Source organism: Platichthys flesus, chromosome 5, assembly GCF_949316205.1.
Source record: "Platichthys flesus chromosome 5, fPlaFle2.1, whole genome shotgun sequence".
In the NCBI taxonomy this organism is placed as follows: Eukaryota; Metazoa; Chordata; class Actinopteri; order Pleuronectiformes; family Pleuronectidae; genus Platichthys; species Platichthys flesus.
The window spans coordinates 27184581-27196212 of record NC_084949.1 but is presented as its reverse complement, the minus strand read 5'-3'; the positions used below and the strand labels follow the sequence as shown (position 1 = coordinate 27196212).

The 11632-nt window shown below is 49.2% G+C and overlaps 1 protein-coding gene across 1 annotated transcript; it reads left to right on the top strand.

Annotated features, from left to right (window-relative positions):
- Nucleotides 1-1999: 1999 nt before the first annotated feature.
- zbtb45 (zinc finger and BTB domain containing 45) lies at nt 2000-11632 on the top strand. The gene is made up of 6 exons (XM_062388283.1): nt 2000-2129; nt 3615-4942; nt 5319-5453; nt 7389-7529; nt 9054-9321; nt 9481-11632. The coding sequence occupies exons 2-6, from the start codon at nt 3890-3892 to the stop codon at nt 9897-9899; spliced, it is 2016 nt and encodes a 671-aa protein (XP_062244267.1). The 5' UTR covers nt 2000-2129; nt 3615-3889; the 3' UTR covers nt 9900-11632.

Here is an 11632-nt window from a genome sequence, read left to right as displayed (position 1 = left end):
TGATTTTAAGGGATGAGTCGTTAGGAAGATTCACGTCTTTCAGGTTTGGTTGAAGAGCCTGGTATGTATGGGGGGAAAAAGATGTCTTTATCAAACTCTCATGACAAAAAAAATGTGTTTTTTGATGATATTTTACAATTTCATCAAAAACAGGGTTATTCCTCCGATACCAGAAAACCGGGATGGGAATATAGCGGCTTTGTTTGCCTACGAAAAGCAATTCAAACGGGATTTCTCTGTTTGAAGGAGAAGCTGGAGTCAGAGACCGAAAATAAAAAACTACTGAACGGATTTTTCCACAGGACTTGGTGAACTTGGGACGAGGGTCGAGAGAGAACTCCGTAAAAATAACGGGTGTTTTGAAATTTCCCCTAATTTCTCAGAGAATAATTCATGGCTCTTGATGAAAAACTAAAATCTGACATGATTCAAGCACTGATTTATTTTAATACGACTATCATCTGGTCTGAGAGATTCTAACTGGTTGGCCTCATGTGAACATTGTGGTTTTAACCTTCCACGTCCGGGCAGCGCTGCATTACACTCACCTCCAGTCTTTGCCCTTGACAGTAGGATGAGATCCAGGACCCACGCTGTGCTCAGATCTGCAGACCTGCTGCCACCCTCACTGAAGTTCATCCATCCAGAACCAGGCTGCAGCACAGACACGACAACTCACTGGACAAACACTCACTCACAAAGCCTGTGTGCAGCCTGGACACCTGCCTCCACACTTAATCTGTCATCAACGCATTCAGGCATTCATTCTAATTCACTCTGCATCTCTGTCTTAACTGCACTGTTGCTACTCTGGTATCTTTTCCACGATGGTGCATTTATTGTGTAACATCAGCTCCTTCTCTTTGCACTGATGCCATGAGCTCGCTCTCCCAGGACTTATAAGCACATTTTAATTTAAGATAAGATCCCACACCGGGAAATCCCCTGGTTAGAGCATCAGTCAGAAGGAGGTGGAACACGAGAAGAGAACACATGTGAAGGTGTCAAATAAATACAGCTATAGACAATAGAGATAAGGACGTTATGTGTATGTGTGCATTATGCATAAGGAGATATTAAAATAGATTAATATTATAAGTGTCCGCTCCCTTCAGCTCTGTCAGAGTTGTGTGGTATAGACTTATTTTTTCACTGTGTGTAGTATTTCCTTGTTTGTGTCGAAGGTTTGTACAAATTGTTGTTTTCTTGACCCTAGAATGGCCCTTTATGTTTAAATAATTCATATTTAAATACTTTATGTTTACATCAGCAGCCATGTTCTTCTTTTACAGTAGCCCAGACTGGACAAACTAAACCTTTTGAGTTTTTATGGCAGCTGAAGGTTTCCACAGGTTCTCTGTTGTTTGGAAGTGGAGGGTGAGGTGAGAGCTGTTCAGCTGCAACATGACACTACACCACTAGATGTCACTACATTCTACACACTGGACCTTTAATATACTACAGTGAATCTTTGCCCCTTTAAAAAGGACCTGTGTGTAGAATGAAGTGAATATAAAGGGTTCATTCTGGGGTAAAGAAAACAACAATCTGTATAATGTATACGAAACAAACAAGTGAAAACATCAACAGGATGATTTTATATTCAATAGATCACTTTCATCTAAATCTCACACACTGGACCTTTAAGCAGTGAGTACATAAAGATGCTTGTACACGTGGTATAAATTAACAGTAGTGTATTCAATCTGATCTGACGGTGAGGTGCATGCATTATGTTGTGTGTATGGATGTGTGCTGGTGTGTGTATGCATGCCTGTGTGTGTGTGCATGCCTGTGTGTGTGTGTGTGTGTGTGTGTGTGTGTGTGTGTTGTGTGTGTGTGTGTGTTGGCCGTGCAGGGTGTGCAGGTATGTGTCCTACTTCCCTTCGGGTGTGAGGAGCTGCAGGTTCTTGCAGCAGCTGTGGATGGATTAGCTGCTGTTGAGCAGGAGCGGCTCCACATCGCTTCCTGCGCTGAGTGTGTGACTCACAGTGTGTGTGTGCGTGTGTGTGTTTGTGTGCATGTTTGTCTGCAGCACTCACCAGGTCGGTCGGGTGCGTTCACAGCACCGAGGGCTTCCTGCTGCATCCATCCGCCTGACACCGAGGAGCGGCGGCGCGGCCCCGCAGGTCTGTGGGTCACAATCTAACACGAGCACCAGCACTGACACCGACTGGGAACCGACGGATTGTAACGTTACCTCCGCACCGGGGGGCATAAAGAGCTGCTAGCGGGTTAGCTAGAAAGCTAACTCCTCTGGTTGTGTATGGCACTTTGCGCTAGCTAGCTAGCATCGTAGCTAGGTTTGCGTGGGGGCAGTTGTTTTTGTGCCGTGTCAGACGCGTTGCCAGCGGCTGGTGGACATGTGGAAGGTCCCGTCGGTGCTCCAGGTCCCGCTGGAGCTCGGTCAGCTGCTCGGACTCTGCGCGTTTCGTGCAAAATACCGCGCGGCTAATGTCAACAGCTAACGCGAGCTAGCGTTAGCCCCGTCCCCGCTGGCGGCTCGGTTACCGGAGGACCGGAGCGGCGGCACGGACACACACCGGGGGCGGCTCCGCTCTTTGTGTCTCTCGGTGTTTGTCAGTAACGTTAACGGACACACACTCTGACACACCACACACACTAACACACACACACACGGTTGAAGCGGCCCCGTGCAGCGGCTGCGGGGCTCGCGCGCGGCACGTGCCTTGTCCTAAACCTCAGGTGTTCCAGATGTTGCACGCGACCCGTGTGATGGGTGATGAGCACCTGCAGCCACAGGCACGTGCACGGACCAGGCTCCAGCCACCCAGTCCACCAGTGACCCTCACTGGCGGACTGTGTGGAGCAGAGACTGGACCAAAACCGAGATGATCACCTGTCCAGTCTCTGTTCCCTGAAACCCAGTGTCCCCAGAACCCAGACTGGGACACTTTAAGGTCCGAGGAGGCATTTGAAGAACTGTTGCATCCCAGTGGTTCCACTCGACTCATTCCTCAGGCTCCTTTTAAATGCAGTTGACAAATCTCGTCTTTTCATCCCGACAAACAAAGACTCTGGTGAATCCCTCCGAAGACTCCCTGCTGACATCGAGTGTCCCTCTGTCCGTCCTGGGAGAGGGACCCCTCGTGTGTCTCTCTGCAGCCCCGGCTGAGACGGGCTTATTTTGTTAGGGTTTCCTGACTCACATTGTGACATGAGAGCACATCACATTGTTAAGCCCTATGAGACAGATCTGGTTTTGTGAGTACGGGCTGTAAATCAAATTTCCTTGTGCGTCGTGAAGAGGGAATGGACGAGATGTCCAACAGTCGAGCATCACGTGTCTTCTTAATCTGCTCATGTTGCTCGTGAATTGAGACACAGCTTGTTGTTGTCATGGTTCATTAGTGAGTCCCAGCTGCAGCTACAGAGCACTAGTTGCATGTTTATAACTATTTCAACATATCAATTTTCCAAATCAAACAAAATCCAACCAAGTTTCAATCCCATCGGTTCAGGTGGTTTTACAGAATCCTGCAGAAGGTCAGATTGAAACCAGTCGACTGTCCAGATGTTTAATTACTAATCACTGAAGTGAGATGTGAAAGTGGCTCAGTGTGTCATCAGTGTTTCTTTGATTCATTCTACAGGTTTTTAACAGAGACCCAGACGCTGGTGGACACGTCCCCCCCCCCCCCCCCCCTCAGGACCACAGAGCAGCTCGCCCCTCTCCTCAGCAGCAGTTTGAAGCTTCCATCAGACTCATGCCTGTCTGACGGGACACAGCCCCACCGTGGCCCATGCACTGTACCCGTTTCCCTCCCTGTCCTACTCCTCCCTCAAGCTGACGCAGAACCCCAGGCACCTTCCCCCCCTCCCCCACCCCCACTCCCACCCGGTCCCCAGCGACTCGCCGCCTCCAGCCATGGCAGCTGGCACAGAGACCGTGCACTACATCCACCTCCACAACTCCAGCCAGTCGGTGCTGGAGGCCCTGCGCACCCAGCGGCGCGAGGGCCTCTTCTGCGACGTGACCGTGAGGATCCACGACGCCTCGCTCCGTGCACACGCCTGCGTCCTGGCGGCGGGCAGCCCCTTCTTCCAGGACAAGCTGCTGCTGGGTCACTCTGAAATCTCCGTGCCGCCTCTGGTTCCCGCCGAGACCGTGAAGCAGCTGGTGGATTTCATGTACAGCGGCTCTCTGGTGGTGCTGCAGTCGCAGGCCCTCTGCATCCTCACCGCTGCCAGCATCCTGCAGATCAAGACGGTCATCGACGAGTGCACCCAGATCATCTCGCAGAGGAAGGCGGCTGCGGGGGCGGCGGCTGCGGCGGCGGCTGCAGCTGCAGCAGCAGGAAGTGCAATGCTGGGAGGAGTTCTCCCGAAACAGGAAGAGCGTGGGGGGGGCAAGGGGCGAGAGAGTGGCGGCAGCGGAAGCTGCTCTGTTGGTGGAGCAGGTGGGGGTTATGCAAACTTCTCCAGCTTCATGGCTGAATGTGGGGCTAGTAACATGGGTGCTGGGCTAGGGGGGGGCGGCGTTGGTGTCAGCGAGGGCGGCCAGGGCCAGATGGAGCAAGCTAACACCGTGAGTCTGATGGCGCTGGGCGACATGGGCCCCGGCTCCATGTGTGGGGACGGGATGGGCTCCGGGGCCGGCACCATCCTCATGAAGCAGAGCTCCAGCTGCACTCAGGACGTCCGGTACAAGCTCCGGGACCTGCTGGCCCAGACGGCCAACGGAGCCAACGCCAGCAGCACGGGGAACCTGTCGGCCGGCTGCAGCTCCGGCGTGGCCAGCGTGGACAGCATCGGCAGGGACAGCCTCCGCGGCAACACCACCGACCTCTCCGACGACCTGGTGGGGATGGACCGGTACAGCGAGGAGGAGGACCTGGACGGGAGAGAGCGGGGGAGAGACGGAGACAGAGACAGGGGGGCGAGCCACAGCCGCAAGCAGAGGCAGCCGCTGAGACTCCAGGTAGGGGGGGTGGGGGGGGGGTTGCCATGGTTACAGCTTTCAGGCATGCAGAGCTGCAGCCGTTTGCTTTTCTTCCTCTTTCTGCTTTTTCCTCTTCTCTCACTGCATTGGCGTATATCACCGAAATGTTTCTGCACTTTGCACAATCGAGGAGAAGCCCTCGTCTTCGTCTCAGCAGTAGTTTCCTTGTTGATGTTCTATGGACTTCTGCATATTTACTGTAGGTCATAAACAACGATGAGCGCCTGATTGAAGCCGAGTCGATGCTCTGTTTGTTCTTATAGACCATCTGCTGCTGCTTTGCTCCTGCCACTGATGAAAGCCTGATTTATCTCTTGCCTCTCGAGATTGAATTGGACCTGTTTTCTCTCCTCAGGTGCTGGGAGGCGAGGGAGTGGTGGTGAAGGATGAAGGGGTGCAGGACACGGACGGGAGCGTCTATGCCTTGGAGGAAGGGAGACGAGTCGGAGAGCACGAGGGCCCCCAGGAGTCCATGGCAGGATTTGGACAGGTGGGTTTAACCCTGTCGGAGGAGGAGGAGAGGGAGTTTGTAAATGTGGATCCACGTTAGAGAGATGCTGTGAATGTGCAGAAGGACAACAGTCAGTCAAATAACATCTTGCATGTTTTAGTCGTGATTCCATTGATAGGTTTCCATATTCTGTAGAAGGAAACTTTGAGTTTTATTGAGCTAAATTCATGCTCAGCATTTCTGTCTCAAGTCTTGAAGTAAGGAGACGGTGGAGCAGATTAATGCCGCAGCCTGCTCGGCCCTGCAGAACACTCAGGGAACATCTGCCTCGCAGTCAGAAGGATCCAGTCGAAGCTGCTGCAGAGAAGTTACGACTGGAGGTAGAAAGATCTGCTCGGTGTAGGAGGCTGAAGACGTTTTGTCCTTCACGCAAAGAGAAAGCATGTGATCACAAATTGATTCAGCTCCGACACTAGAACTAATGTAATTCAGTGTTTTGTGGAGCAGCTCTTCCTCTGCAGAGCTTCAGTTCACATGATGTGAAGCATCTTCACACCGGTGCACAGGCGGGTTTCACTTCTAACAAATCACTGCGTGTTATTCACATACATCTGGATCTTCATGGGCCTAAATATTGTATTTGTATTGTATAAGCTGCTTTATATATGACTGTACCGCTGAGGTCTGACTCAGCCACGCAACCTTAAAATAGGTGGTGAATAAGACTGAAAACCTTCTGACTGCTAAAAAGAACGTCTGAATTCAATCACCAGATCACTATTCAAACAGGGTTATTGATTTAGAGTAGATCTTGAACTAGTGTGGAGTACTGTGGAGTGAGTACTGTTGTACTGTGGAGTACTTTTATACTGTGGAGTGAGTACTGTTGTATTGATTTAGAGTAAATCAATAACCCTGTTTTCACACCGACCTTGTTTGGTTCAGACCTTCGGACTCGTCAGTTTAGTCGGAGCCAAATATCAGGTGTGAAGGTTTCCTCAGACCAGAAGATCCACTGACTACAAACCAATCAGAGTCAAGTGTAGGTAGACTCCGCCCACATAGGTGATGATAGGACAGGACGTACACTAAATAAAATATAACGTTAATGTACATATCTTCTTCTTCATTTGTTCTGTGTAATATTGTTATCAGCAGAAACCCACGCTCACACAGATCCGTCTGTCTCGATTATTTATTATTCATAATTTGCCTTTATTTAACCAGGTTAGTCCGGCTTAGGGAGTTCTGACACAACACAGTTCAACAGGTGAAGTAACGAGTGATTATTAACATGAAAACTTAATCATATAAAAGACTTGAACACAGACAAACTGGACTCAAGAGATTTGTAACATAAGGATTCATACAGCCACTGCAATATTCAATTAAATATTATAACTGCAATAATATTCCTAAGAGCTGAATGAAACTCCGCCTACAACAAATACAGTTTGTCACGTCTGCTCCGTGTTCAACGAGCTCCACCCATGCAGGTATTTCCCCTGAGCCCCCCCCCCCCCCCCCCGGGCAGCCATACATTAAGCTGTATGTTTGATCAACTGCTGTTCTCACAGTAATGTAGCTTGACTGGTCAGACCGCACCACCGGCTGCCTGTGCTCACGTGGGGGGGGGGGGGGTAAGACGAGGCTGCCAGTGTGGAAAGTGGTCCGTACACATGTGCACGTGGAAGGAGGCGCAGCGGAGCACCAAAGAATGTGTAGTTAAAGCTTCGGCTTCTGTACGTATGCACACGTTTGTTGAGGGGAACGCACAACAGAGCTGGATTCACAGCCATGGAGCAGGTGAGTGATCCCAGTGTTTGTACTTCAGAGAGAGAACTGAACCTTTCACAGACGAGGTGCTGCAGCTCAGCCATCGACTGTCCTGGAATCTGAAGCTGGGATGTCAATGCTCACAAAACTGGAGTTGTCGGGTGTTTCATTTCCCTCATGTGTGTGTTTGTGCTGCAGGATTTCTACGATGAGCAGGGGGTGTTCTCTGAGAGCTTCTGGCCCCAGAGCGAGCCTCCTCGGGCCATGGCCTTCAACCCGAGAGGACGGGTCAACAAGCCTCTGACTCCGCCCCCAACCACCCAGTCCATCAACAACCAGGTTGGTGCAGTAATGTCTGAAGTCATACTCTGTGGTTATGGAATTATTCTGCCTTTAAAGGAGCAGAATCAGTCTGTGGTGAGTGGGTGTTAACCTGAGCCAGTGGGTTGCACTGTCTGAACCAGGCAGAACAAGTCCACGAGCATAATGCTCCACTGCAGATGATTTAACAAGAACTCAAAGTCATTAAAAGACAAAGTTTGTGTCCAATATTCAGCCAGGAAATTCTTAAAATATCAGGAACTCTAAGAGGAAAATTTCTTTTCTGATGCACAGTCAGAGCTTTGGTTCAGCGATTGATTGTCTCAAGAGAAAAACAGGATTTATTCAAAGTCTGTTGTTGCTCCACATTAAAAATTACTTAATTCTGAAAGTGGCTTCTAACTTTCACAGCACATGTTGTCCCAATGTCCTGTGATTCTCTCTCTCTCTCTATCTCTCTCTCTCTCTCTCTATCTCTCTCTCTCTCTCTCTCTCTCTCAGTGTGTGTTCATCTGCTGAAGTGGAAAAATGTCTGTGTTCGCCGTAAATCTTTTCTAAGATTAAAACCTGTTCAAACAAGCATGACTTCTGTGACATCACAACTAGTGTCAAGCCAATCGTTACCCGGTGTAGATGTGACGTGGACCTACAATGAGGATGGACATGTTGAAGTTAAAAACACACTGTCAGATAGTCTCTATCGTTCAATATGAATAAAAGATGAGATCTTATTTTAATAAAGTTGAACCAGGTGATTGAGCTGCTTGTGGAGACGCAGATCATTATTTCCAGACGTATGTCTCTACGTGTCCACGCCCAGAGGGGACGTCTTCCCTGTTGAAATGCAAACACTGCTGTCAATGAACTGTTCAGTGGAGAAACAGAGGATGTGGTAATTAAAATAAGAAGCTTTTCCTAAAGATGCTTCATTTGGCCCAAACATCTGCTGCATCTCTTCTGGTTCCTGTGAAGAGGTTTGACAGAAGTGCAGCAATAAAGAAAGAGAAAAACATAAAAACACAGAAATCCATAGACGGCTTCAGTTTTAATGAGTCTTTCTCCAAAACACCTCCCACACAGGCTCACTGACGGAGGAGAGGATTAGAAAAGTTTGATAGAACAGTTGGAAATGTAAATCGGGCCCCTGCCACTCAGTGTTATTTATCAGCTTCGTACAATATTACATAAAATGAAATGTAAAATAAGATTATTATTTTCTCTTTGGCTGATAATGGATCATAGTCAACTGTTTTCTGAAATTGTGTTTTAATTGAAATGACAGGATTATTTTGAAGAGGACGGGAAAGGAAATGAACCTTGTTTACACATAATTATGGTTTTGTTTTTATAGTATTAATATTTTTTCCTCCCCAAGATGAAAAGTGCACAATTCAATTAAACCAAGGATGTGAGAAATGTGACCATTTAGAAATAACCAAATAAATGAATTCATAATTCCCCATTGAAAATATAAACTGGTGTCATGCATCAAGAGCTGTGTTTTAATGAGGAATATAAATAACTGTTATGATTCCTCTGCAGCTTCTGTTCCAGTACCCGGTGAGCCAGTCGCAGCCCCCGCCGTTCTACGTGGGGGGGCCCATGGGCGGGATCGATAGCATGGCGGGGACCGAGCCCAGTCAGCCGGCTCCGCCCCCGGCGCCGATGACCCCGGCCCCACCTCCCTCCAACTGCTCTGCGGGCCCCTCCCCTTCCTCCCAGGGATCTGAGACCTCGTTCGACTGCACGCACTGTGGCAAATCTTTACGTTCCAGGAAGAACTACAGCAAGCACATGTTCATCCACTCTGGTAAGACACGCCTCCTTGTCTGGCATATCCTGGTTCTGTCTGGATCCAGTTCCCGAGTGTTAGACTGGTCCAGTTTGAGTCTGTTTCTGGTCCCAGTTTGTTGACCCATGAAAACCTTGAATATGAAAGACCTAAAGTGAACCGTGTCAATCTTTCCAGGCCAGAAACCTCATCAGTGCTCCATCTGCTGGCGCTCCTTCTCCCTGCGCGACTACCTCCTCAAACACATGGTGGTGCACACCGGCGTCAGGGCCTTCCAGTGCTCCATGTGCGGCAAGCGCTTCACCCAGAAGAGCTCGCTCAACGTGCACATGCGCACCCACCGTGCCGAGCGCACCTTCCAGTGCAACGTGTGCCACCGGGCCTTCACACACCGCACCTTGCTGGAGCGCCACGCCCTGCAGCACGCCCACCACAACCCCCAGGCCCAGGGGCAGGGGCAGGGGCGTGGAGCCGACATGACCTCACCTACCAAGCACAGTCCTCCGGCTCTGGGAGGGCCCTCAGGTATGGCTGGCCCCGCTGGCATGGTCGGCAGCATGTCCAACATGCCCGGCCACGGAGCTTCCTCCACCTAGAGCAAGGGGCGGGGGGGAGCGGGGGGGAGTCGGCGAGCCCATCCCTTATTTGGTCCTAACAGCCGTGCTGATCTTTTCTTCTGGTGGGAACTGCGCTCAATCGTTTCAGTGCAACACCAACTTCAATCAGGGTTCCTACACCCAGCTGGAGGTTTCCACAAGTCAGTCAATTCAAAAGGTGGTTTTGGAATTGCACAGAAATCTTGTAATAGTTAATTGGGGGGGGGGGGGGGTGAAATGTAGTTCCCTTTTTAAATAGTTGTAACCCTGCGGTTGTTCCCTGTGTCGTGACATTTGTTAGTGTGACGACAAATAGTCGAGCTGTGGAGCAACAATCACGCACCTTGAAGAGCAGCCATTAAAGGTCCATCCAAAAAGAGGACGTGTAGGAACCCTGGTTCAAAGAGCCGAGTCACCAAAGAGGTTAGGAGGACAGAGCGGCTCGGGGGGGCGGAGGCACCGGGTGATCTAGACGGAGATTATGGGTATTGAGGGTGGGTTAAGGAAAGTGATAATGAGATGCAAGTTAGGGAAACCAGGGGAAAGGGTGGGCTGGTGGGGGGGGCAGGGTTTGATTCACCCTCAATTCATTGAATTCATGTTGAGAACTGGATTTTGATCATCTTTGATAAACAAATATAAACATGAACAGAGCCGTTTGTCTGAAGATCTCAGCTGAGCAGCAAAATGTCAAGTTCTGATGAAATCCATCAGAAAACCAGATCTCGTCTAACGAGCGTGATGATGTCATTTAACCGCGTGTCCATCAACAGCGTCCAGAACTTTAATGTTGCATTCACACCAAACGTGAAGAGAACACATGAGATACAAAGTTAATGAAGCAACAGACGCACAATTTGCATCACACACAATATGTGAAATATTCATCTAGCTGGCTCGAATCCTCAGACTGTTCACGACCTCTCTGGCTTCTCTGGGATTTACACAACACAACACAACACAACACAACACAACACAACACAACACAACAGAGCACAGTAGTGACCTCAGCCAGGAGTTCGTCCTCTTCTTCTTCCAGAGACCAGGCGGACTCTGGTGTCTTGTGTTTGCTTGTGTTTGCTTGTGTTGTTCTCACGAGAACCTCGAGACTCACTTGAGAACTTGCTTTGTATTTGGTGTGAACGTAGCATTTTATCCCAGAATCAAAAGATTTCCTTCAGATCATTGGACGCCCGTCTTTCCACGTTGGTCTACAGACCTTCGAGGATTTGAAAATGCACTTTCACTTCTCAGCTGAAACTAATTTAACAGCTAGAACCACGAATGCTCTTATCTGGGAACAAACATCCTGGATCTGCCTTTTTATCCGGTTTGACTCCAGGACCGATGCACTTAAAAAGAACTTCTTCGGTGACTGTGATTAGACAGAAGGTGAGTCCATGTTAGGTTAATGTAATGTCTCCTGCACACGTTGGACATCCAGAGTTAAATACTCTTAATTACTGGGCTCCATTAAAGTAGGAAAACAGGAGATAAGTTCACACACTCGCTGAAGTCCATGACTTCCTCACTTTCTGTATCTCACTGTGGATTAAAGATTCTCATTCATTCTTTAAAAAAAACCTCCAGGCAGAGAAAACGCTCTTCATGAATTAATTGAATTGAATGTGAATGGAGCCCGAAGCTTTTCAGGAGCAGAGCGGCCGACAAAGACGGCTGTTGATGAATGATTCGATGAGGAAGGAAAGTAGTCTGAGCAGAGCGGGGCTACA